At 47.4% G+C, this 27535-nt stretch overlaps 1 protein-coding gene across 1 annotated transcript in view; it reads right to left on the bottom strand.

Annotated features, from left to right (window-relative positions):
* Positions 1 to 27535, bottom strand: part of TEX14 (testis expressed 14, intercellular bridge forming factor) — a gene marked incomplete at both ends in the record, with an annotated part of 675561 nt that overhangs the window by 554079 nt on the left and 93947 nt on the right. Inside the window, one exon of the mRNA XM_082248092.1 lies at positions 9802 to 9916. Coding sequence (XP_082104218.1) covers positions 9802 to 9916 — 115 coding nt within the window. The remainder of the gene's footprint in view (positions 1 to 9801; positions 9917 to 27535) is intronic.

Below are 27535 nucleotides of genomic sequence, written 5' to 3'. Positions count from 1 at the left end.
CCTGATAGCCCGACACCACATCCAGGGAATGTATTGCAATTTCTTTAGGATGTTTAGGCTTAGGACACAATGCAGGCAACACAATGTCTTAATTTAAGTGGAACCCCCGAAACGACCTTAGGAAGGAACGATTGACAGGGACGTAGCACTACTTTGTTTCTGTGAACCACCAGGAGAACCGACAAGTGACCGACAGGACAGCGCAGCGAGCTTAGAGACCCTGCATGCAGAAGTAATAGCCACCAAGAAAGCCACTTTCAGTGACAAGGTAAGCAGAGGAATCTCACGAATATTTTAAAAAGGCGGTTTTTGAAGAACCGACAGTACCAGATTAAGATACCACGGGGGCATCGGGGACCGTACTGGAGGAGCCAGGTGGCAAATGCCCTGCACGGAGGTGTAAATCAGGGAATGCCTGACCAATGGCCTTTGGAAGAAAATTGGCAAGGCTGAAATCTGGCCCTTGATGGTAACCCAGGGCCAAACGTTGATCTATACTTCTTTGTAGAAACTCCAGCAGGCGTAATACCGAAAAGGAACGGGGGGAAACCTCCCGAGACTCATACCAAGCAATGTATACCTTCCCCAAACTCAATGGTAAATCTCCTGAGAGGTAGATTTACTAGCTTTCAACAGACACCTTGTGAGAGCAGATCCTGAACTGCCCCGAGAAGACCCTGAAGCCGATCCGGGGACAGGCACAGATTGGAAGGAAAGAACCTTGCCGGGGGCAAGGACCGATACTCCATCTTGTAGCCAGAATGGATCAACTCGCGGACCCATCTGCCTCTAATGAAAGAGGTCCACGTATCCAGAAAGAAGCAAAGATGTCCCCCCACCTCATGCACGGATGAGGGCACCCCTTCAGGCAGAGGAGGACTTGTCTGTGGGGCCAGCAGAGCCTGCTTTTGACTTACCAAAAGCGGGCTTTTAACTTACCAGGGTCTCTTGTAACCTCCCGAGAACGGGAGGATTTTGAACGCTTGTCCTGCGACCCTGTGGGACGAAAGGGTCGCTTGTGGGCTTAGAACACAGGACCACGTTTGCGGTGAGGCTCACTGCTTCTTGTAACCTGCGGACACAGGGAGCTCTTGCCTCCCGTGAGAACTTTAATGATCTCTTCCATGAAAGCTCCGAACAAGCGGTCACCCCATGAAGGGGAGATCCGTCAGCACCTTTTTGGAGGCCTGGTCCACAGATCAGCATTTCAACCAGATCATGCGACACAGAGTCACCGTTATCACAGACACCCTGCAGGCTAAAGGGCCCGCGTCCAGGGAGGCATCACAGTTATACTGTAACCCCTGTATCAACTGGTCCGCCCACCTCATGGGGATGCTAACCCCCTTCCAAATCCTGGTGCTAAAGCTTTGCCCGTTCCATTAAGGTCTGAGAGTCCAAGGTTATGGCAAACAGCAGCCTCAAATTTGAACCTGCCACAGTGAAAATGTATTGGACCAGAGATTCAGCCTTCCGGAGAATGCACCACCGGCGGAAATGTCAGTTTCTTTAAGAGGGACTCCTCAAATGGATACCTCCTAGCGAAACGCTTAGGTATCCCAATCATGTGTTTCAGGGAACCCCACTGACTAGCAACAATCTCGTCAAAATAGGCAGGAAAGGGGAACACCATAGTCACCTTGGATAGTCTGTGGGTACCAAATTTCACCAGCAGGGCCGATGCAGCATTAGCTGTGTCCTCCATTTTTTTAAAGTTTCCTGCACCGATACAATCAGTGCCTCCACCAGCGCTTTTTCTCGCGCAGATGTAGTGGAAGAGCAATCCTCCTCACTGTCAGAGCACTTGGATGAAGACCCCGTGGGGTGACTCGCGTCGGCCAAATCAGCCTCAGAATCTGAGGATGCAGGTGAAGGCGGGAGGCACTTTTTGCTAGGTATTTTTTGAAAAGCCATATCCACTTTGGACACCAAGGACTGCCGGGCCACCGTCATGGCCACCAGGACAGTCTGAGACCCAGACGGTCCCGAAGATTCTGAGAGTGGGTCAGGTGCTGACACTTTCTTAAAGCGGAGTTCCGGCCTATTTTGCAACTTTAGTGATTCCTGTAGTGCTCGCTATGCTGATCAACAATTGGGCATTTTCAATTTTTTTCAGGGGTTCCTTACCTTATTTTCAGGGCATTTTTGATTGTACTTCCTCCTTCTCCCCCCTCTGTGGCCACAGCCACCGACATCACTTCCGCCTTTGCATTGCATCCTGGGAGCTGTGTGTCATCACTCCTAGGAGGCTGGAATCAGAAAGAACTCCCAGAACACTCCCTGGAATCAGGAAGGACACAGCAGATTACACTGCGGCTTCGGATGCCCACATCCAAGATGGCCACGCTCAGACAGCATTTTTAAAAGTAAGATTTTGACCAAAATCCAATACTGTACACCTTGTAAGTATGAGAATAGCGGTTCTGTAAAGGGTGATGGATTAGTATTATAGGGGTATTTTTAGTTAAAAAAGGTATTTGAGACCTGGAACTCTGCTTTAAGGGATTCCATAGCAACCTGGGGACCGCCAGCAATAGCTGTACAAAAAAGTTGTAAAAAAACCCCACCAATGGCACCACAGGTCCCAGCACACCAAGCAGCGCTGCTATAGCAGAACAAAGGGGTATATACTGCCCCAGGAACTCACCACCAATCCACAGAAGCGTCAAACTGCCTGCTGCAAGCCGATCAGAGAGGAAGGGTTTCGGCTGAGCTGTCAGCAGAGGCCCTCCACCGAGCAATGCTCTATTCAGCTTCAAGAAAATGGTCACCGCATGTACAGTATGGGAAACCACCAAAAACATGGCCCCCGGATCCCAAGCATGCAGTTACCAGAAAATGGCAGCATCACTGTACCAGACCCAAAGTGTCTGGTATGGACTGGGGGGGACCCCATGCTGTTTTTTTCAAGTTTTTTTATCTGTATTGCCGGGAGTCAACAATACATCACAGCCGCGAGCAAGTTTAAATTACATTTATTCCTTTAGAAATGTCAGTATTGCTGCAATGGGCTACATACATCGTACAAATGCCCCACTTTACAGGCACATTAAGGGGACCCCCCAGCCATGATATTTAAATGAATTTTTCATTTTTATTGTTTCACTTTAAACATTATTAAAATCACTGCTCCTGTAAAAACGATTGTTTTAAAAAAATTTTTTTGCATTGATGCATGTCCCCAGGGCAGTACCCAGGTCCCCATAACATTTTAATGGCAATAACTTGAATATGATAGTAGCAGAAATATATTACTGTAAATGATTTCATTAGCGCAAGCATATATTTCTGCTACTATCACACCTATATATGTCTAGGTGTGTATATAAATATATGTATGTGTGTATATACACCACTATACACAGCCCCTTTCGGTGGGCGCGTGATTCCTCGGACCCACAGGGACCCATGAGGTATTGTAACCAGCAAAGGGGTCCTATACAGGGACGCCCCCCCAGGACAAATACCATACTAGGGGTCTAATTGACAAACACTGACACTACCTGGAAGCTTTGGAGCTTGGCCTGTCAAAACAGCTTGGGATTTGTATGGAGCAGGACACATTTGGAGAATGCAGCAGACTTTACTGGAGTCATGAGAAGATACAGGTCCTTATCTTTGGGTGTGTACTGATGTCATGCTGAGTTCCTCTCATTGTTGGTGATTGAAACCTATATGTTCTGGTGAGTTTGCATTGCATGAGGGGTGAAGGAACCATGCACGTTTGAGGTTTTGTCATTTCCACCACTGGTGATACCCTTCCCATGTATGTACAACATCTCAGTGTGTAGGTACTGCACAATGATCTGTTTTCTCATTTCTTCCTGCATATTGATCTACGGATAATATCCTTTTGGAGAAACTCTTATTCACCTAAGGAGCCCAGTACCATCAGGTACTCGTTTGGATATACATCCATAGGATTCCATATGCTTTGATGAATTTTTGGTGAACATATTTTTATATATATTTTTTAGAGTTTTGGTAGACATATATATTATGGTCTTATATGGACTTTGAACTTTTTTGATCACCTGACCTAACACTTGGCTAACATATTGATAAGCGCTGCAATTTTATACTGTGATCATATTTTGAGGTTTTGTGTACTTCATTTTGCTAGCAGCTTCTTTAGGGGTTTTGCGCTGATCTTTACTACCTTTTCATTCCTTCTTTGGCCCTCCTTCACATTTGACAGATTGTCACGGAACCATGAACCAGACGTACAACAACAGATAAGTGAAAATAAGACAGCTTTATTGAAAAACAAGCTATAAAGCAAAAGTCCAAACGGATGGCGAAACCGATGCAGAGTCTTTGCGAAGCCAGGGGTCAGGAACCAGCAGGGTAGTCAGACGAAGCCAGGATCAGGAACCAACAGGGTAGTCAGACGAAGCCAGGATCAGGAACCAACAGGGTAGTCAGACGAAGCCAGGAACAGGAACCAGAAGTAGCAGCAGTCTTAGTAGCATGTGAACACAGGAGGACCAAGCAGGGAACTGAAGCCACAGACCTATATATATGAGCTAGGCATCCAGCTCCTCCCAGGGGGAAGGAGGAGCCGCAGGGTGGGAGGCTACAAGAAACCCAGAAACCAAGATGGCCGCCAGCACATGTCAAACGAAGGAGAACAGCAAGAAGGTAAGACCATGACAGTACCTCCCCCTCAAGGGCCCCTCCTCCGCGGAGTAAAGAACGGTTTCAGAGGGAAGCGTGCGTGGAAGGCTCGGAGCAAGGCAGGAGCATGGACATCTGCGGAGGGAACCCAGGAACGCTCCTCTGGACCATAACCACGCCAATGAACCAAAAACTGCACCCGACCGCGGACCAGGCGTGAGTCCAGGATATTGCTCATACTCCTCACGATTGCCCACTCGGACCGGACGAGGCCGAGGAACCGAGGAAGTGAAACGATTACACACCAGAGGCTTCAACAGGGAGACATGAAACACGTTGGAGATCCGCATGCCAGGAGGAAGCGCAAGGGCATAGGCTACCGGGTTTACCCTGCGAAGCACTCAGAAGGGACCAACAAAGCGAGGCGCCAGCTTGGGAGTGGGCACTCGAAGGTTGAGGTTGCGGGTGGACAACCATACACGGTCTCCAGCCTGGTAGGAAGGAGCAGGCGCTCGTCTGCGATCAGCCTGGAGTCTCTGGCGCTGCGCAGAGACCTCAAGGGACTTCTGGATCTGTACCCAAGAAGCACGTAGGACGGAAAGGTGATCCTCCACAGCCGGAATATCCTGGGGAGAGAATACCTCCGGTAACACGGCAGGTTGGAACCCATAGTTGGCCATGAAGGGAGACGTCCCAGAGGAAGAGTTCACCGCCGTGTTCCTGGCAAACTCAGCCCAAGGCAGGAGGTCAACCCAATTGTCTTGGTGATCGGAGACATAGCAACGAAGGAATTGCTCCAAGGCCTGATTGGATCGTTCTGCGGCCCCATTGGACTGAGGGTGGTAGGCCGAGGAGAAGGAGAGATGAATCCCCAACTGGGAGCAAAAGGCGCGCCAGAACCTGGACACAAACTGACTCCCCCGATCCGACACAATCTCCTTGGGAAAACCGTGCAACCGGAAGACCTCCCTGGCAAAAATCGTGGCCAACTCCTGTGCAGAGGGTAACTTCTTGAGAGGAACACAGTGACACATTTTGGAAAACCGATCCACAATCATGAGAATGACCGTATGGCCTCGGGATGCAGGGAGGTCCACAATGAAATCCATCCCCAGGTGTGACCATGGGCGCTCCCCGGTGGCTAAGGGTTGCAGAAGGCCCAACGGAAGGTGCCGAGGGGACTTACTCTGGGCACAAACGGAGCATGCCGCTACATATGCGGCGATGTCGGAACGTAGGGAAGGCCACCAGAACAGACGTGAAACAGCCCAGGACAGCTGATTCTTTCCAGGATGCCCCGCGGTCTTGGAGTTATGGTAGGTTCGCAACAACCGAGTGCGCAACTCCTCAGGCACAAAACATCTGCCGTTGGGTCTCCCAGAGGGAGCACCAGATTGAGCCGCCAAAATCTGCTCACCCAGGGGAGAGGTCAGGCTGGTGCGAATGGCAGCCAGGATCTGATTCGGAGGTATGACCGAAGTCGGAATCGACTCCTCCCTGGACAGGTCGGAGTACTGCCGTGATAAGGCATCAGCCCTGATGTTCTTGGAACCGGGTAGGTAGGAGACCACGTAATTAAAACGTGACAAGAACAGAGCCCATCTGGCCTGACGTGGTGTCAATCTCTTGGCCTCAGAGAGGTAGGTCAGATTCTTGTGGTCCGTCAGGATGAGGACCGGAACCACCGAACCCTCGAGCAAGTGCCTCCATTCTTTAAGAGCCTGCACGATGGCCAATAACTCCCTGTCACCAATCTGGTAGTTGCACTCCGCGGAAGACAGTTTCCGGGAGTAAAACCCACAAGGAAGCAGAGGACCCTCTGGTGTTCTACGCTGAGACAGAAGGGCGCCTACTCCCGTCTCAGACGCGTCCACCTCGAGGACAAAGGGCAACCCAGGGTTGGGATGCGACAGAATCGGAGCCGACACAAAGGCGGACTTTAGAGCCTCAAAAGCTCGGATGGCCTCGGGCAGCCAGACCTGGGAATTACTGTCCTTCCTGGTCAGATCCGTGAGAGGCTTGGCTAGCATGGAAAAGTCCCTGATGAACTTCCGATAATAATTGGCGAAGCCCAAAAAGCGCTGCAGGGAGCGAAGACCACTGGGCTGGGGCCACTGTAAGACAGCCGAAACCTTCTCAGGATCCATGGAGAACCCCTCAGCGGAAATGATGTAACCTAAGAAGGTTACCTGGGATCGGTGAAATTCGCATTTCTCAAGCTTACCGAACAGCTTGTTCTCTCGTAACCGTTGCAACACTCGTTTGACATCCAGAATGTGGGTCTCCATGGACTCAGAATATACCAAGATGTCATCCAGGTAGACCACCACACACTGCTGCAACAGGTCACGGAAAACATCGTTGATGAATTCCTGAAAGACTGCGGGCGCATTGCACAGCCCAAAGGGCATAACCAAGGATTCATAATGACCGGTCCTGGTGTTAAACGCGGTCTTCCACTCATCGCCCGCCTTGATCCTTACGAGGTTATAAGCCGCCCTCAGGTCGAGTTTGGTAAAGACCGTGGCCCCTTTAAGGCGATCGAACAGCTCGGAAATCAAGGGTATCGGGTAAGCGTTCTTGATCGTGATGCGATTGAGACCCCTGTAATCGATGCAAGGCCTCAACTCACCGCCCTTCTTTTTCACAAAGAAAAATCCAGCCCCTGCCGGGGACGAGGATTTGCGAATGTGTCCACGTGAAAGCGCCTCCCTCACGTACTCCTCCATGGCCTCATTCTCCGCTACCGACAGTGGATAGACTTTGCCACGAGGAGGAACGGCACCAGATTGTAACTCGATGGCACAATCGTATGGGCGGTGCGGAGGTAGGGCAACCGCGCGCACCTTATCGAATACATCCCGGTACTCCTCATATTCAGGGGGCAACAGAGAGTCCGAGGAAGTACACAGCAACTTGACAGGCCCATGGATGCAACTAGTCCCACACTGCGGTGACCACGAGAGGATCTCGGCCGATCTCCAATCGAAAATCGGATTATGCTTCTGGAGCCAGGGGTACCCCAAGACCACCGAGTAGTGTGGAGACGAAATAACCTGGAAGCAGACCGACTCTCTGTGGACGGCACCAATGGCTAACCCCACTGGAAGGGTCTCATGAGTCACGTGTGGCGGCAGAAGGGGTCTGCCGTCTATCGCCTCAAGAGCCAGAGGAGAACCTCGAGCCTGCAGAGGAATGGAATTGGCGGCAGCGAACACACTATCAATGAACAAACCACCAGCACCAGAGTCCACCAACGCCTGGGTCGTCACCGAGCCCCCGACCCAGGAAAGGACAACAGTGAACAGTGGTTTGTCAACACGGGAAACTGGGGACGAGGAGACTCCACCCAAGATCTGCCCCCGACAGGATCTCAGGTGCGAGCGTTTCCCTGGACGGTTCGGACATGCCAACCGAAAATGCCCACCGAGACCACAGTACATGCATCGGCCCTCGCGTCTCCGGAGTACCCTCTCCCCCTCGGACAGGCGAGCAAACCCCAGCTGCATGGGTTCACCCCCAGACAAGTCATCCCCAGGAGGCGTGGGAGGAGAGGGAGGCACGGGTGGGACAACAAAGGTAGGCGCCAATCTGTTAGGAGGCCTCCGCAGACTCTCCTTAAAGGAAGGTCTCTCCCTGAGTCTGGTGTCAATCAAAATCAGGAAAGAAATAAGAGACTCGAGCTCCACTGGTAGGTCCTTAGCTGCAACCTCATCCTTCAAGGCATCCGAGAGACCATGAGAGAAAGCAGCGACCAGAGCCTCATTATTCCAGCCCACCTCTGCTGCCAGGGTACGAAACTCAATGGCGTATTCAGCTACGGATCGTGAACCCTGTCTGATGGACATAAGGAGCTTCGCAGCAGAGGCAGCACGAGCCGGCACATCGAATACCTTCCGAAGAGAAGCAACAAAACCGGAAAATTTGGCAACCACCGGATTGTTGTTCTCCCATAAAGGGCTGGCCCAGGCCAAGGCCTTGTCCGAGAGCAGCGAGATTAAGAAGCCCACCTTTGATCTCTCAGTAGGAAAGGCATGTGGCAGCAACTCGAAATAAATGCCCACCTGGTTAAGGAAACCTCGGCACTGAGTTGGCTCTCCCCCAAAGCGCTGTGGAAGGGGGGCAGAACCGGACATACCCCGAAACACCGCGGGCGCAACAACAGGTGTCGGGGTAGACTCTGGCGCAACAACCGGAGCGGCAGTAGGAGCGGACCCAGGAGCGACAACCGACCCATCGGCAACGGGAGCGAAATGAACCATGCGTTCAAGCAGGGTTTGCAACGCCACGGCGAACTGACCCAACAGGTGATCCTGCTGATCAAGTCTGGCAACCAGCGTGGGTAGTGAGGATGGCCCTGTACCGTCAGAATTCGTGGCCCCTTGGTACCGTGCGTTCAAGCAGGGTTTGCAACGCCACGGCGAACCGACCCAACAGGTGATCCTGCTGATCAAGTCTGGCAACCAGCGTGGGTAGCGAGGATGGCCCTGTACCGTCAGAATTCATGGCTTGGTCCTAATGTCACGGAACCATGAACCAGACGTACAACAACAGATAAGTGAAAATAAGACAGCTTTATTGAAAAACAAGCTATAAAGCAAAAGTCCAAACGGATGGCGAAACCGATGCAGAGTCTTTGCGAAGCCAGGGGTCAGGAACCAGCAGGGTAGTCAGACGAAGCCAGGATCAGGAACCAACAGGGTAGTCAGACGAAGCCAGGATCAGGAACCAACAGGGTAGTCAGACGAAGCCAGGAACAGGAACCAGAAGTAGCAGCAGTCTTAGTAGCATGTGAACACAGGAGGACCAAGCAGGGAACTGAAGCCACAGACCTATATATATGAGCTAGGCATCCAGCTCCTCCCAGGGGGAAGGAGGAGCCGCAGGGTGGGAGGCTACAAGAAACCCAGAAACCAAGATGGCCGCCAGCACATGTCAAACGAAGGAGAACAGCAAGAAGGTAAGACCATGACACAAATCTCATGACCAACCGCTCCACTGTTAACGGGAGCTAAAAGCCCAAGAACACAACAGAAGTTTTTACTAATATTACAAATATTAAGCAGAATACCACACCAGATTATCTAGTTCATATTGCAATGTAACAAAAGACATTTTTTAACAGTGTATTATAATAAACTGTACATTTAAGACTTTTTGAAACACGTTTGGTGTAACACTTACTGGTTTGGATTGGATCCATATTCCAAGAGTAAATCGACTATCTTTTGGAGCCCAAGTAATGCAGCAATAAACAATGGTGTTTGGCCAAGAGAATTTACTGAATCAGGTGGGATTCCTGAAAAAAAAAAAAAAACAAGTGACAACTATAAGATCATCTCACCCACAATTTAGAATTTAAAATATAGATTACCATAATTTTTATTGAGATCATCAAAACAATGGCACCACGGCACTACAATTCTTTCTGTATGCTATATGTTTTAGGTCTGCAGCTGGTTGGTGTGGCACAAAGGAAAAGTGTACCCGACTCCTGCAACAGCTAAGGGTCTTAAAGGGACAGTAAATCCAGTGCAATTCAAAAACAAAAAACGTCCCCCCTGCAAGTTAATGCCATAATGTGCTAGTATGTACCGCAAATAGATTGGCTGATTGGATGACCTGTTGCTATGGATTTTTTTTTTATATAATTTACAGTATGTCAAGAAAAACTTAAAAAACATAAGTTGGGTAATAAAATAACCTGGATCAACTGCAGGAAGATTTCAACTCTGAAGTCCCCGAGAGATATACTGTAGCTTTATGGAGTATTTGACCCCTAACAAATTATCCATAAGGATTTCGAGAAAATCCAAAAGAGAGAGAGATTTACTTCCATTTTGAGGGTGTTATAAACATACCTACCAGCACCTTGTGTTGTTCGCCTGCATATGATGTGCACTGATCATGCAGTTTCATGGTGTCATTTGTTGTTCTGTACGTACAGCCTATAGTAGAGTAAATCTTCACTTTCCTGTCAGAAATCTCTGTCTGTTTTAAACATGAACTATTAAGCCCATTTTACACATGCGGACCGTTAAGATCTGCCTGTCAGTTTTTCAGGCGGATCTGAACGGATGCCCCATGCATCCCTATGGGGCAGCGGATGTCAGCGGAGACATGTCCACTGACATCCGATCCAAACTTGTCCGTCAAATCCGGACGGATGGAAACCCTATTTTCCATCCGTCTGGCGGATCGGATCAGATGATAACAGACAGGCGGACCGTTCTCATCCGATTCCCCCATAGAGGAGAGCGTGGATCTGACACCTCCGTCTCCACACACAGAGCGGAGACGGAGCTGTCATCTGCCTGCTCAGCGGGGGATCGGCGGATCGATCCCCCGCTGATCAGAAAATGGAACAGACGGGATCGGATATGTGTGAAAGGGGCCTTAGGCATTGCAGTGCATATGCTGATGCACATCCTTCGTAGGGAGGGGAACTGACACTTTTTGTGAAAAAACAACATATTCCCCCCCAATCTCTGGGTCTCTCTGTCATGTGTTCTACAGATGAGAGCTAAACTGTAATTAGATCAAAAACAGACAAAACAGGCAATTGAGCAATTAAGAGAGCTCATAACTTTAGCACTCCAACATTTACATTTGTGATACAACACAGGAATTGGTGAGGCATGGATTGGACTTTGTGTAACCCAAAACAAGATGTTGCCTATCCCTTTGACGAATGGGAACAAGTAAGCGGAATTAGAACATGAACATAGGGGATTCGATCTGCCATGACACTACAAACTAAAGCCACAATATTACAAAGTAAGACAAACAAATCACACAGGAAATATAACTACACTAATACCTAGTTAAAACAACAAAAACATTTGAAGGTATATGATGTCTTTAACTCCCTTAGCGGTATCCCCGAGCGTGACTTGGGGTGGATTTTTCATGCCTTTTTTTTCTGATTATTATGTAATAATAGCAGAGCAGAAGAGGAAAAAACCCACAGGGAAACCCAGGAACATTACCAGACCACAGAGAAGCATCCAGCCTGATCAGTGTAAAAATGAAACTAACACTGTCTGCACAGGAAGAGGAAGAAGCTCTGCCTCTATAATTACAAGCCATGCCGCATGCCTTTCCATCCCACGGACCTCAAGAAAATGGCCGCTCATACATTCTCAATGGGGAAGTATAGAAAATGGCTGCTCATGCAAACTAATGGGAACACAGAGACCATGAACCATAGCAAATCGGAGGCCCCCCACAGCGCGTCATGTGGCCTCCAGGACCCCCCAAAGGGGTCCCAAAACAATAGGCAGGGGTAGAGGAATGCCAAGGGGTACACCAGATTAGTCCTTCAGGGTGCCAGGGAACCGAAAGAGCCCCTAAGGTCCGAGGCCCGCCCCGCGACCACCAAGGGTGTTTGGGAGGACAATTTTACTCACTATACCACGGTACCAGGTGGGGGCCACTCCAAAACAGATCACCTCCCACCCAGGATGGGGGTGCTGTCAGCCAAGGGGAAGCTGCGACTCAGGGCATTCCAGGTCGATGTGTCCCAGCGAGACTGCCCACTCGCAGGCTCGTCCCCATCCATCGGGGCACTGTCATGCTGAGACCTAGTTCTGGACTATAACCTGCTCACTCTCACTGGCCAGGCTGGGAGACTTTAAGGATGAAGATTATCCAGTGCGAAACCACAGCCAGCTGTTGCTTGTTGTTTCTCTGGATCTTGGTCCTCAGGAACTAACTAGTTAAAAAATAAAAAAACACAAACTTTCCTTGTTACAGCTAAGACCGAAGTCGCAGCAGAGAGCTAGGTCCTATTCCTAACACTAGGCAGAACTGCTTGCAACTAAACTGTTTGATGATAGCAGAGTCTGAGGGGTTATGCCTGCAGGGACAGCCCTCATAAGTTTTTTCCTGCCTAGTGCCTAGTGCCTATTCCTAGGAGGAGAATAACCCTATGAGTCATAAGGAGCTGCTTCTGTCGATGAACGATAGAGAAAACTTCTTATGAGCCGAAAAGGAGAGCCCACGTCTACGACGAAGTTCCTTGCCCTTTGTAGCCTGTGGAAGAAAAGTACTCTTTCCCCCTGTGAGACCTTTAATGATGTCATCCAGGGTAGCACCAAACAGGTGATCCCCTTGAAAGGGGAGATCAGTCAAGGCTTTTTTAGTAGTCTGGTCCGCAGACCAGCATTTAAGCCAAAAGTCACGCCAAAGGACCACTGCCGAAACAGAGAGCCAAGCCACTAGGGGAGCCGCATCCAAAGAGGCATCACAGATAAACTGCATCCCCTGGACCAGCTGGTACGCCAGCTCAGCAAAGGCAGCAAAGGCAAGCTATTCTCCCTCCAAGTCACGGCGTAAAAGCTTAGCCCACTTGGTCAGAGTTTGCGACACCAGGGCAATGGTGAATACCGGCCTCAGTGCCGAACCAGCCAGAGTGTACAAATTGCAGGTAACGGCCTAAGCCTTTCAGTCAGCCGGGTCCTTAAAGGCCAGGGACTCTTCAACCGGAATGATGGTTGCCTTGTTAAATCTGGAAACCTGAGGGTCCACCACCGGTGGAACAGTCCACTTCTTAATAAGGGACTCCTCATAGGAGAAACGCCTATAAGATCGCTTAGGGACTCCAAGGGGATGCTTTGGTCATCCCCACTCATTACCGATAATTCTGTCAAAATAGGTAGAGAAAGGAAACACCTTTGCCACTCTGGATGGCTTGTGAGTGCCAAAGGGAACCTGCGCCTCGGTCGCAGCTGCAGCTGTGTCCTCCATCTTCAAGGTCTCACCCACAGATACAATTAGTGCTTCCACCACTGCCTTTTCGTGTACGGTTGCAGATATGGAGGAATCATCCTCACTATCTGAGGATTCCGGGTGCGTGGTCACAGACCTAGCAGGGTGACCCCCGTCCGCAGCGACCGAATCAGATTCAGGATCTGATGAGACAGATGAGGCAGGGGGGCGCTTTTTGCTAGCCCGTCGCCCGAGAACCACCTTCACCCAGGACAGAAAGGACTCCAGGACGTGCTGTCAGTGCATCAAGAGAGGGGATCAGGTGGGGAGATGAGTCACCAGGGGGACCCCACAAAAAGTGTAAAACTGCAAAGGGACAACCCCCACCACGCTGGCAGCACGGCCCGGTCGTCAGCCAGCACAAAGTACCAAGCAATCCTCAGCAGGGAGGGAGAGAACTCTACCAGACTCATCACCCAGCAGAAACAGGCACCTGCAGCTAGCAAGATAATCTGCACTCCATGTGTGGTGATCAGGAAGTGAAAAAATTCAGGAGTCAGCACCAGGGTATGAGGAGGGGCTCCTGCCGCCAAAATCGCCGCCCATGGGGCTCAACTGTCATGCCCGCCGCTATTTTCAATGGCAAACCACCACAAAATGGCCACTGGACTAAACAAACATGGCCGCCGTGCATAGAAACACACAGGCTACAGCAAAATGGCGGCCCCACGCGTCACCACGAGGCTCCCAGGGACCAAGAAGGGATCCCTAGGCCTCAAGAACTGGCCCAGGCAGGACAGGGGGCCCTGGCAGGAGCCCCCACTAGGTACAACCCCCCCGCATAGCCGATCATCCAGTCACCGGCGGTGCACCCCTCAGCCCCCATCGCCAGAACAGCGCCTAGGAGGTGGAGCAGACCACCCACACAGCCCCAGCATAAGTGGAGGAGGGGTAGAAAGGGAGACAGGTGAAAGAGGGGTGTCTGACATGAAGGAGGGGAACCCGGGGCTCCGACCGTCCCAAGGAGGGGCCCACGTCCACCCCAAAACCCTCCAGGGGGAGAGGAGGGAATCGAAATGGGGGCTGTCATCCAGGAGGAATGCTGCGACTCGGGCCGAGACCTGGTCGTATGTGACCTCGCAAGGCGTTTAACTCGCAGGCCAGCCCCTGTCCAGTGGGGCAATGTCGTGGCCGACCTAGCGCAGAGCTGAGATCTGCGCGCGCTCGCTTGCAAGACTGGGTTGACCACTGGATCTAGATTATCCATCCAGCCAGTTGCCCAGTCCAGCAGTTGATTGTACAGACAAACCAGGAGAAAAAAATTCTATCTAAAAGGAAAAATTTTGCCAGGACCAGAGTTCCCAGAAAGAAACTAGGTCCTTACTCCGGACCAGGCAGAAAAAAAACTAAGTACATTAAGCAGAGAGAGGGCGTATACCACCTGGGACTGCCCATACTCGTAGCCAGATTCTTTTTCTGCCTAGTGTCCTACTCCTGTAGGGGGCAGTATAACCCAATGGTTAAGAAGATCAGGAGCTGTGTCTGTCAATGAACGTAAGAGAAAACAGTCTTTATTGAACATTGCAGAAACAATACAAAAAAAAAAGCACCACAACATCGCTCTACACATCAGTAGTAGTGACTTCAATATATACATAGTCAAAAATCACATATTGATCGCTATGGGTACATATACAACACATGACTTCGTACAGTACAGCATACAGTGCATCCGGAAAGTTTTCACAGCACTTCACTTTTGCCACATTTTCTTCTGTTACAGCCTTATTCAAAAATGGATTAAATTAATTATTTGCTTCAAAATTCTACAAACAATACCCCATAATGACAATGTGAAAAAAGTTTGTTTGAAATCTTTGCAAATTTTTTAAAATATAATTAAATATAAAAAAATCACATGTGCATAAGTATTCACAGCCTTTGAGATGACACTTAAAATTTAACTCAGGTGCATCTTGTTTCCACTGATCATCCTTGAGATGTTTCTACAACTTGATTGGAGTCAACCTGTGGCAAATTTAGTTGATTGGACATGATTTGGAGAGGCACACGCCTATCTATATAAGGTCCCACAGTTAACAGTGCATGTCAGAAAAAAAAAACCAAGCCATGTAGTCCAGGGAATTGTCTGTAGACCTCCGAGACAAGATTGTATAGAGGCACAGATCTGGGGAAGGATACAGAAAAATTTCTGCAGCAATGAGCATAGTGGCCTCCATCATCCGCAAATGGAAGAAGTTTGGAACCTCCAGGGCATTTCCTAGAGTGGGCCGCCCGGCCAAACATAGCGATCGGGGAAGAAGGGCCTTAGTAAGGGAGGTGACCAAGAACCCGATGGTCACTCTGACAGAGCTCCAGCATTTCTCTCTGGAGAGAGGAGAACAGGAGAACCTTCCAGAACAACCATCTCTGCAGCACTCCACCAATCAGGCCTTTATGGTAGAGTGGCCAGACAGAAGTCACTCCTCAGTAAAAGACACATGACAACCTGCCTGGAGTTTGCCAAAAGGCACCTTAAGGACTCTCAGATCATGAGAAACAAAATTTTCTGGTCTGATGAAACAAAGATTCAACTGTTTGGCCTGAATGTCTTTGGCCAGCGTCGTGTCTGGAGGAAACCAGGCACCACTCATCACCTGGCCAATACAGTGTAGCATGGTGGTGGCAGCATCATGCTGTGGGGATGCTTTTCAGTGGCAGGAACTGGAAGACTAGTCAGGATCGAGGGAAAGATGAATGCAGCGATGTACAGAGACATCCTTAATGAAAACCTGGTCCAGACTGGGACAAAGGTGCATCTTCCAACAGAACAACGACACTAAGCACACAGCCCAGATTTGAACCCAATTGAGCATCTCTGGAGAGATCTGAAAATGGCTCCCCATCCAACCTGATGGAGCTTGAGAGGTCCTGCAAAGAAGAATGAGAGAAACTGCCCAAAAATAGGTGTGCCAAGTTTGTAGCATCATACACAAAAAGACTTGAGGCTGTAATTTGTGCCTAAGGTGCTTCAACAAAGTACTGAGCGAATACTTATGTAAATGTCATTTTTTTTTTTCATTTTTTATTTTTAATACATTTGCAAAGATTTCAAACAAACTTCTTTCATATTGTCTTTATAGGGTATTGTTTGTAGAAGTTTAAAGAAAATAATGAATTTAATCAATTTTGGAATAAGGCTATAACATAACAAAATGTGGAAAAAGTGAAGTGCTGTGAATACCTTCCGGATGCGTTGTTAAGTACAGGTAAACAGTGCAACCAATACAATTTAAAAACTACAGGACACTTAAGTTAGGGAGGCCATACACGGTTTGAATCTTGGCTGGTTAAGCAGGAACCGGCCGAGATTCAAACCATGTATGGGCAGGCTGAATTTACCAAGCTGCTTAATCAATCAACTTGGGTACAACCAGCCTGCCAGATTTTACATGCGACTATTGTTAGTGGCTGGTATAGCTGCTAGCATAAATCACTGTCTTCTCCCGGTCATCCCCCTGCCATGAGAAGAGAATGCCTCAGCAGGAGGGTTTCCCTCAAAACTGTCTGTGCTGATAGGGGAATCAAGCAAATTTCTTTCTACCAGGTTGCAGGAAAAAATTTGCACCATGTATGGTCAGCCTTAGAGGCCCCCAGAGGGACACAGAGAACTAAGTGTTAACTGCCCCTAGCCCTCCAACCAGTAACACATAGACTCTAGACTCAATCACAAGTTCCTGCAGGTTATAGCTTTTTAGACTTTTGATATAGTTTTACATATTTTTTGTCTTTCCTTAGTGCTACATTATAATTCACTTTTAAATTAGTTCAATTTAGAAAGAATGTCTAAGAAAATTATTATTAATAATAATTCTTATATTTTCTACCAAAAATAGGCTTTAATTTGACCATATTTAAACAGTAATTAATGCAGGGCATGACAAATTTGAATTTGAATCTAGGAGCCAGCTAAAAAAATTTAGCAGCCCGTTTTTTAAATCAGCTGCCCGGCACCCAGAAAAGCAGAAAAGAAAGAAAGAAAAAAAGAAGGCAAGAAAGAGAAATAAAAGAGAGAGAGAGAGAGAGAGAGAGAGAGAGTAATGGAAAGAAAGAGAGAAGGGGAGAGAGAGGGGGGGGGAATGGAGAAAAAGAAAGAAAGAAAGAAAGAAAGAAAGAAAGAAAGAAAGAAAGAAAGAAAGAAAGAAAGAAAGAAAGAAAGAAAGAAAGAAAGAAAGAAAGAAAGAAAGAAAGAAAGAAAGAAAGAAAGAAAGAAATGAGAGGGAGAGTGAAAGGGGGAAAGAGAGAGAGGGGGAGAGAGAGCTAGAGGAAGAAGGAGAGGGAGAAAGAAGGGAGGGAGGGAGAGGGAGAGAAATGGAAAGAAAGAAAAAAAAAGAGAACAAAAAGAGGAGAGGTGGAGGGGGTGGAGGAGATAGAGAGGGAGAGTCTAAGGCAGACAGGGAGCGGAAGACACATGAATTTCTGTGTAGAGCCCAGGCCCATTCCCCCGCCTCACACACCGCTCACCTACGGACCTGGCACTATTACCTGATATCATGTGTGCAGGGTGACTGCAACATGGAGAGCTGACAGAAGGCGAGCAGTGAATCCTATGGATGTGCTGAGAGTGGAGAAGAAGAGGTGACCGGTTCTGATTGGTCAGCGCCGCCCATGTGATGGTGCTGACCAATTAGAATGCCTCTTGTCTGTACACTGAGAGGTATCACCGAAGCAGCGTCTCAATGCCTGACAGCGGATGACTGAAAAAATTCCAGGCAACCGGACTCAATTTCTAGTCGATAATGCAGCCTGGCGCCAGGGATTTGTTGAGCTCCGAGTTAATGTAACAATTTTTCGCAATAAAAAATAGGTATACATTTCAAAATTACTGAATAAAAAGAAAACAGAAAAATTTTGTTCAAAGTTCTGAAGCAGATGATTGTGGATCAACCACTACCGGTAAAGCAGCAGCACGGCCCTGTTGTTCTGGGAGGGCCCCCTCGCGCGGCCCCTGGGGGGAGCATTTGGCGCGCTCTGTGATTGCCTTGTCCTTCGGACATGGCTGATTGCAGATCGTGTTAAAGGGTCAATTACAGCGGCCCTTTACCAAGTGATCAGCTGTGTCAAATCACAGCTGATCACGATGTAAACAGACTTGTCGGTTATCGGCAGTCCTTTCCTTACGCGCTGTCACAACGCGAGGAGAGGAGAGCCGATAACTGGCAAACCTGACAGGGGACTTGTACACATATAATCAGGGCACTAATCATCAGTGCCCTGATGATTAGTGCAGCCCCATCAGTGCCCATCAATGCTGCCCACCCCCTATAATCAGTGTCACCTATCAGTGCCCATTAGTGCAGCCTATCAATGCCACACATTAGTGCAGCCTTATCAGTGTCCATCAGGGCCCCCTCATTGTAGACTATAAGTGCAGCCACATCAGCGCACATCAGTAAAGGAGAAAATTACTTATTTGCAAAATCTTATAACTGAAACTAAAAAAAAAACTAAAAAGAAAGCACCCATAATTGGATGATGGGCATCAGCAGAGATTTACCTGAAAACTTCCTTGCACAGTGATTTGCGCTTTTAGTAAATCAACCCCTTTGTTTTCCTCAGGTTATTCCTGATAAATCTGAAAACTTCCAAGTAAACTCAAACCCTATTATGTCACACCAGTCTTGCGTCTATATGTTACATTCCAGAGACAGTTCTTTACTATAGGCAGCCCTCAAAAATTCCACTCGCCTTCTCGCATTTTGCGAGTGGAATGAGGAGGAATGCGAGTAAGAAATAGGGCTGTGCTGTATAGGGAATTTAGTGAGAGCCCAGTGCCCGCCGCCGCGGTTCACAGCGCAGCCTGCATTCTCTGTATGACGTCACACGCAGCCTCGCCTCCGCCTCCGGCTCCGCCTTCTGCCTCCGGCTCTGCCTTCTGCCTCCCGCTTCCTGCCCGGACCTACACACCACCGCAATTGCCGGTATCGTTACCGCTCCCGCTGCAACACTGAATCTAGACACAGCATCCGCCTTTCTTCTACACACTGGGGCATTTACTTCATTTTAGCTGCACCGCTGGTGACTTCTGGATAAAGTTTCTGTGAGTCAGTTTGAGACACCCTTATGGCTTATTAAGCAATGGCTGAGACTGTGCTTTACATGCTATATATGCCACACATGCTTGACCTCCTCCTCACCACCCCTATATCTGGCCAAAGATCCACAGTCTCCACTCCAATACAAGCTTTTGAGGAACACAGCCTCCAAAGGTAGTCATCTATCTGGACTCTGTTTTATACCCACCTGCTTTAAAGTGGAATCAAAATACTTCCATACACAATGCCAGATGTGGGGGATGAGTAAGTTTTGAGGTCTCATCACTGCTGTGCCTCTATGCTTTTGCTTTAGCCTGAAGATTTATGATATGATATACCTTCAAGTTTTACTCACATCACCGGATGCCACCTGATGTAATCTTCATCAAGATCTGAATCATACCTTTGCCTCCAATTCTACCCCCCCCCCAATCCATTTTACCTATGCCTCCAATTCTGCTCCCCCCTCCCCATGCTCCCCCCTCCCCAATCTATCGATCCTATGCCTCCAATTCCACCCCCTCCCCCAAACTATCATACATATATGCCTCCAATTCCACCCCCCTCCTGCCACCCCCCTCCTGCCAAATCCATCATACCTATGCCTCCAATTCCACCCCCTCCCCCAAACTATAATACATCTATGCCTCCAATTCCACCCCCCTCCTGCCAAATCCATCATACCTATGCCTCCAATTCCGCCCCCCCAATCTATCACACTTATGCCTTCAATTCCACCCCCCAATCTATCATATTCGTATGATAGTTGGGAGGGAGGAGGGGTGGAATTGGAGGCATACGTATGGTGGAATTGGAGGCATATGTATGAAGGATTGGGGAAATATTGAAAGCATAAATGCGCTTGATTGGGAGAGGGGAGGGATTGAAGGCCTAGGTGTGCTGGAGAGGGGAGTTTGGAGGTGTGCTAACATTGATACTGTTAAAGTTGTTGTTAATATTTATTTTTGTAACTTAATTCTGAATACAAATATTTAACAGTGTAATTTTATGAGATATTTTACGAGGGCGTGTTTAGGGGCGGAGCAGGGTAGGGTTTGGGTGGGGCAACAAGTGGCGAGTAACTCTTAAGATCTGGCTAGTAGCTCAGGACTTGAAATTTTGAGCCCTGCTATAGGCATGTCAAATTTATAGATTTTCCTTTTTTTTCTATGGGGGGGGGAGGTTGCACACAGCCCATGTATTTATTTTGAAGCTCTTCGGAGCTGTGCTTTGTCAAAAATCCCTCTAAACAAAAGAAGGTTAACCGTAAAATCACAGCACAAAAAAAAAGTACACAAAGGGTACAGTATGGCCAATTCTTTAGCCAAAGCTGCTATGCCAAGTACTTGGTAAAGAGACACCTCTGGATGGGGAGATGCAAAAGATCAGAAAGCTACAGAATCTCCCCCCGACATTAGGGCAGGCCCCCCAATAACCTGCACCCTCTGTCTCTGTGCAAAAAACAAACAAAAATACACATGCAGTGTAAGTAAGTGCTCGTGACAAAAAATAAAATGCCATGTGCAGTACATAGCGGGCCCTCTGGGTAATGTAAAAATTGCCCTGGCTAGCAAGAAGGCCACATGCAAAGGCTAAGTACAAGTAAAGCATGAAGTGACATGTCCCTGCACCAGTGAAACATCAATGGCGTAGAGCAGCCCCCTAGTCTTTTTCCAACACCCATGGGACGCCACTCTCTGGGGGTCCCCCTTTTTTGTGGCCTTCAGCAAGTTTAAAGTACTGTTCTGTCCCCACATGAAGGCGAATGAAGGTATAACTGATAATAGCTGTGTGACTTCCTACCTTTGTATCCAAGCATTGGGGCAGACCGGACCGCAGATGCTCAGGTTAGATGAATCCAGACTTAGGCATGAAGATGAAATCAAACGTGGGTTTATTCAATCCAGGTACAACAATAGACGGTGATACAATACTGTTCTGTAGTAGTGGTATCAATACTGTCCTGTTGATGTCTATCCTGAGGCTAACTGCTGGTCAAAAACTGATGCCTTCACAAGTCCAAAAATGTGCAGTTTCCAGTCACACAGCCATAAGGAACTGAAGATGGCTGCTGGACATGATAAGACACACAGTCTGAAAAAACCACGCCCAAAATGTCAAAAACTTTACTATCAAGAACAAAGGCGTGTGACATGCAAATTCTGGCCAGCAGATGGCAGCAGTACAACAATGCATAGAAACAACATGGTGAAAGGAAGATTGTTAATGCAATGTACAAAATAACTATGAGGAGAACAGCACAAGTACTGTACATTTAAACCCAATCACCTAAATCTCAAATAAGCTGTACGTTGATGGAATTTCAAAAGGTATGGAGAAAAAATTATGGATGTGGTCGTACCATATCATTCTTGTCCTTTCTGAAAAACCTAGACTTTCCTGGAAGCATTGGTCCTACACTTTACCCAATGTATCTGCACTGTTCTCAACAAAGCTTCAAAACAAATAAAGCAAAAATGCAAATCTCCCACACTCCAGCGCACCACAACAAAAAAATGCCCTGTGTTGTGATGCACTGTGTTAAAAAAAGACAAACAGGCTGCTCTAACACAGAAAGCCTAAGCGCATGATAATACAATGCATTGACTCATACATGTTAACACAACACACACACTGAGTGGGCCCTTATACAGAAATGTTTTTCCACCTTTATCTTAAGTCTATTAAGATCTTACTACTGTATCCGAAACTCTAAGGCTGGGTTCACATTTATGCGGTTGTGGTTGATGTGGTTTTCAGGTGTGTTTTGCGTTGCATTTTTGAACATGAGTTTTTGATGCGTATTGTAATGCAATTTTTATGCGTTTTGTGGTTTATTTTTTTTATCTCTTTAATAAACTGTGTATAGCTGGTTGTTAAGGAGTGGGCCAGGAACCTGGCCGCCATGTTCCTAACAACGAATGACTCATCAGCCGTCAGCGGGGAATCTTGATGTGGGGAATGTAAAAAAAAAAAAAAGAAAAAAAAACTGCTGCCAATAAATTGTCAAAAAAACAGCGTGGGGTCCCCCCCCCCCAAATAAATACCAGACCCTTATCCGAGCATGCAGGAAAAAGAGGGGAGGATCGAGCGGGCCTCCCCCCTCCTAAACCATACCAGCCCACATGCCCTCAACATTTAGCAAGGAGGTCCCCAAATCTTGCTCCTTAACTATTTAAGAAATATCACACAGCAGAGCAGGCAGACCGTGGGAGCATACGTCGAGAGCGGAGCTTGTTTTTTTTTTTCTTTTTTCGGGTTCAGCAGTGCGGTGGGCATCGTGATTGAGCATGGATTTAAATCAGGGGACATTGTTTTTTTATTTTTTAATAGAGCCTCCCGCCCCAAAGCGTCCCCTCATGTTGAGGGCCTGTGCCCTTGTATGGTTCCGGGGGGGGCGCTCGCTCATCCCCTCCTTTTTCTGACCTGCCGGGCTGCATACTCAGATAAGGGTTTGGTATCGATTTTGGGGAGGACACCAGGCAATTTTTTTAAAAGATTTGGCATGGGGTTCCCTCAAAATCCATACCAGACCTGAAGGGAAGGGCCTTGTATGAATTGGGGGGGGGGGGCACACCATTTTTTTTTGCCGGCAACTCTTGTTTTTTATATTTAGCTGTCAGCGGGGAAGCTCACTCACAGCTGATGATTCACTGGTTGTTAAGCACATAGCGGCCCAGCCCGCTCCTTAGCAACCAGCTATACACTGTATAACACAAGCAAAACGCTTGTGTTTTTGGTGCGGGTCTATTGAAGTCAATTGCATGCAAAATTAAATCTGCTGTAGAGCTACACGATTCTGGATAAAATGAGAATCACAATTGTTTTGCTTAGAATAAAGATCACGATTCTCTCACGATTTTCGACATATCATCATTTATACACATTATACAAAAAAATTGGGCCAACTTTACTGTTTAGTTTTTTTTTTAATTCATTAAAGTGCATTTTTTCCCCAAAAATTGTGTTTAAAAGAACGTGTGTGACATAAAAAAAATACATTGATTGCTATTTTATTCTCTAGCATCTCTGCTAATATTTATATATATATATATATATATATATATATACACAACTGCAAGAAAAAGTATGTGAACCCTTTGGAATGATATGGATTTCTGCACAAATTGGTCAAAAAAAGGTGATCTGATCATCATCATCTAAGTCACAACAATAAACAGTCACAGTCTGCTTAAACTATTAACACAAAGAATGACATTTTTCCATGTTTTTATTGAACACACCATGTAAACATTCACAGTGCAGGTGGAAAAAGTATGTGAACCCTTGGATTTAATAACTGGTTGAACCTCCTTTGGCAGCAATAACTTCAACCAAACGTTTCCTGTAGTTGTAGATCAGACATGCACAACGGTCAGGAGTAATTCTTGACCATTCCTCTTTACAGAACTGTTTCAGTTCAGCAATATTCTTGGGATGTCTGGTGTGAATCGCTTTCTTGAGATCATGCCACAGCATCTCAATTGGATTGAGGTCAGGACTCTGACTGGGCCACTTTAGAAGGCGTATTTTCTTCTGTTTAAGCCATTCTGTTGTTGATTTACTTCTATGCTTCGAGTCATTGTCCTGTTGCAACACCCATCTTCTGTTGAGCTTCAGCTGGTAGACAGATGGCCTTAAGTTCTCCTGCAAAATGTCTTGATAAATTATTTTTCCTTCGATGATACCAATCCGTCCAGGCCCTGATGCAGCAAAGCAGCCCAAAACCATGATGTCCCCACCACCATACTTCACAGTTGGGATGAGGTTTTGATGTTTGTGTGCTGAGCCTCTTTTTCACCACACATAGTGTTGTGTGTTTCTTCCAAACAACTCAACTTTGGTTTCATCTGTCCACAGAATATTTTGCCAGACCTGCTGTGGAACATCCAGGTGCTCCTGTGCAAACTGTGCAGCAATGTTTTGTTTGGACAGCAGTGGCTTCCTCTGTGGTATCCTCCCATGAAATCCATTCTTGTTTAGTGTTTTACGTATTGTAGATTTGAAAACAGGGATGCTAGCATTTGCCAGTGACTTTTGTAAGTCTTTAGCTGACACTCTAGGATTCTTCTTCACCTCATTGAGCAGTCTGCGCTGTGCTCTTGCAGTCATCTTTACAGGACGGCCACTCCTAGGGAGAGTAGCAGCAGTGCTGAACTTTCTCCATTCATAGACAATTTGTCATACCATGGACTGATGAACCGCAAGGCTTTTGGAGATACTTTTAGAACCCTTTCCAGCTTTATGCAAGTCAACAATTCTTAATCGTAGGTCTTCTGAGAGCTCTTTTGTGCGAGGCATCATTCACATCAAGCAATGCTTCTTGTGAAAAGCAAACCCAGAACTGGTGTGTGTTTTTTATAGGGCAGCTGTAACCAACACCTCCAATCTCATATCATTGATTGGACTCCAGTTGGCTGACATCTCACTCCAATTATCTCTTGGAGATGTCATTAGTCTAGGGCAGTGATGGCGAACCTTGGCACTCCAGATGTTTTGGAACTACATTTCCTATGATGCTCATGCACTCTGCAGTGTAGTTGAGCATCATGGGAAATGTAGTTCCAAAACATCTGGGGTGCCAAGGTTTGCCATCACTGGTCTAGGGGCTCACATACTTTTTCCACCTGCACTGTGAATGTTTACATGGTGTGTTCAATAAAAACATGGCAACATTTCATTTTTTGTGTGTTATTAGTTTAAGCAGACTGTGATTGTCTATTGTTGTGACTTAGATGATGATCAGATCCCATTTTATGACCAAGTTGTGCAGAAATCCATATCGTTCCAAAGGGTTCACATACTTTTTCTTGCAGCTGTATATATATATATATATATATATATATATATATATATATATATATATATATATATAGGGTTTGGGGGTTCTAAGTAATTCTGTAGCAAAAAAAAACGGAATTTTTGTAAAAACTTACCTGTAAAATTCCTTTCTCTGAGTCCTCCGACAGTCGCCGCCTCCTATAAGTCATCACTGTTGGGTATTGACTTCTGCTCCGCAGGAGTAGCTAGGCATATAGACTTAGTCAAAAACAAAAGGCATTTGCATATACACACCCATGGGGGCTGTCCCATCTGGTCAATACCCCCCTGCAGTGATCACTCCCAACTCAGTTTGGTAGCATAGCAGTAGGTAATAAGAACCCCAAAAGAGGGGCGGGGCGGCGACTGTCGGAGGACTCAGAGAAAGGAATTTTACAGGTAAGATTTTACAAAAATTCCTTTTCTCTTACGTCCTCCAACAGTCGCCGCCTCCTCTTAGTCATCACTGTTGGGATGTCCCAAAGCAGTATAGACATGAGGGGTGGGAGACGCAACCGTAGAAAAGGCAACGCAGTACCCACATCAGAGAAAGGAATCTTACATGCACCTGTCAGGTACCTTGGTTGAGGCCGAAGTGCTGAGAGGGCTTCCCTTGTAGCTCGGTGCGGATCACCCCTGGAGGTGAGACAGGAGATGTCACGTACCAAGGAGCACTGGATGCTGGTGAAATCCGGATGGATGGATGGTATGGTATGGACACCCAGGACCGCTTCCAGGAGATCTAAAGGTGCTCAGTGGAAAAAGACACAAGGTTAATGCCAGGCCGAGGGTCATACACAGTTAATCAGTCCGGAAGTAATGAGCCAAGTGGAAGGTAGCAAAGGGGCAAGACAAGAGAGAGTCTGTGAGATCCAAGCCAAGGTCGGTACACAGGAGATCCAGCAGGGGTGTCAGAGCAAAGAGTGGTCAGGCAAGCCAAGGTCGATCAAGGGAGAGGATGCAGACAGGTCAAAGAAGCAAGCAGGGTCAAAACAGGAACACAGGTAAACGGACAGGTCACAGGTACAGGAGCTGACGATAAACCAGCACTGGAGCACACCGGAAGAGCGTCTTATATAGGGCCAGGGCTGGGGAGATGGGCGTGGTGACACACCTGCTCTGCATCCGGCGATCTATTGTTGCTGAATGGTGATTCCTTTCCTGACAGTGCCTGACAGTGCCCCCCCCCCCAGCCTCTGGATGCCCAATGACCATGTTTTTCTGGAAATTTGTTGTGAAATTCTCTCAAAAGTTTAGGGGCGTGGATGTTACTCAATGGTTCCCATGAAATGGAGAGGATATCCTTTCCATTTAATCAAGTATTGAGTACGGTTGCCTCTTTGTCGACAATCCAAGATATTCTCAACCTCAAATTCAGGCTCCCCTTCTACTGAAACTGGAGGAGGAGGTGCGAGGCATGAAATACTGGGTGAATTTTGAAAGAGCCGGGCAAGGCCAATTCAAAGGCCACAGGATTCACCACTCTCTTGACCTCAAAAGGACCGATGAATCTTGGCCCCAATTTCTTGGACGGCAGGATAATTTCAAATTGATTGAAGAGAGCCAAACTCGATCTCCAACTTTGTACACTGGGTTCTCCCTCCGTTTGAGGTCAAAAAATTTCTTATAATCCTGTTGTGCTTTATGAATATTGTCTTGTAGCAACTGGAAATTCGTTTTAATGGCTGCTAGCCGATCATGGACTGCGGGAACTGTTATTTCCTGATCCAAGTTAGGCAAAAAAGAAGGATGAAAGCCATAATTAGCCCAAAACGGGGTTTGGTTGGTTGCGGAGTGTATGGAATTATTGTAGGCGAATTCTGCACATGGAAGCAGGGAGGTCCAGTCTTCCTGAGAGCTGGTGCAAAAACATCGGAGGTACTGTTCCAAGGTTTGATTGGTTCTCTCTGTTTGCCCATTACTTTGTGGATGGTAAGCAGATGACAGGGACACTTCAACCGACAAGGACTTGCAGAGCTCCTTCCAAAATCTAGAGGTGAATTGAACACCTCGGTCTGACACTATATTATTTGGAAGTCCATGTAGCCTGACCACCTCTTTGATAAATGTGTTGGCTGTTTCCAGGGCGGAGGGAGTGCCCCTCATGGGCAAGAAGTGAGCCATTTTTGAGAGTCAGTCCACGACTACCAAGATGGTGGAAAACCCTTCTGAGGGTGGTAGCTCAACTATAAAGTCCATAGACAAACCTTTCCAGGGCTGCTCTGGAATCAGCAATGGTCTTAACAGGCCCCATGATTTGACTTTAGCCCCTTTGTTACGTTGGCACGTGATGC

The sequence above is a fragment of the Pelophylax lessonae genome (genome assembly GCF_965119305.1).
Source record: "Pelophylax lessonae genome assembly, chromosome: 2".
NCBI lineage: Eukaryota > Metazoa > Chordata > Amphibia > Anura > Ranidae > Pelophylax > Pelophylax lessonae.
The sequence above is the reverse complement of the archived record's forward strand: the minus strand, read 5'-3'. Positions and strand labels throughout refer to the sequence as shown.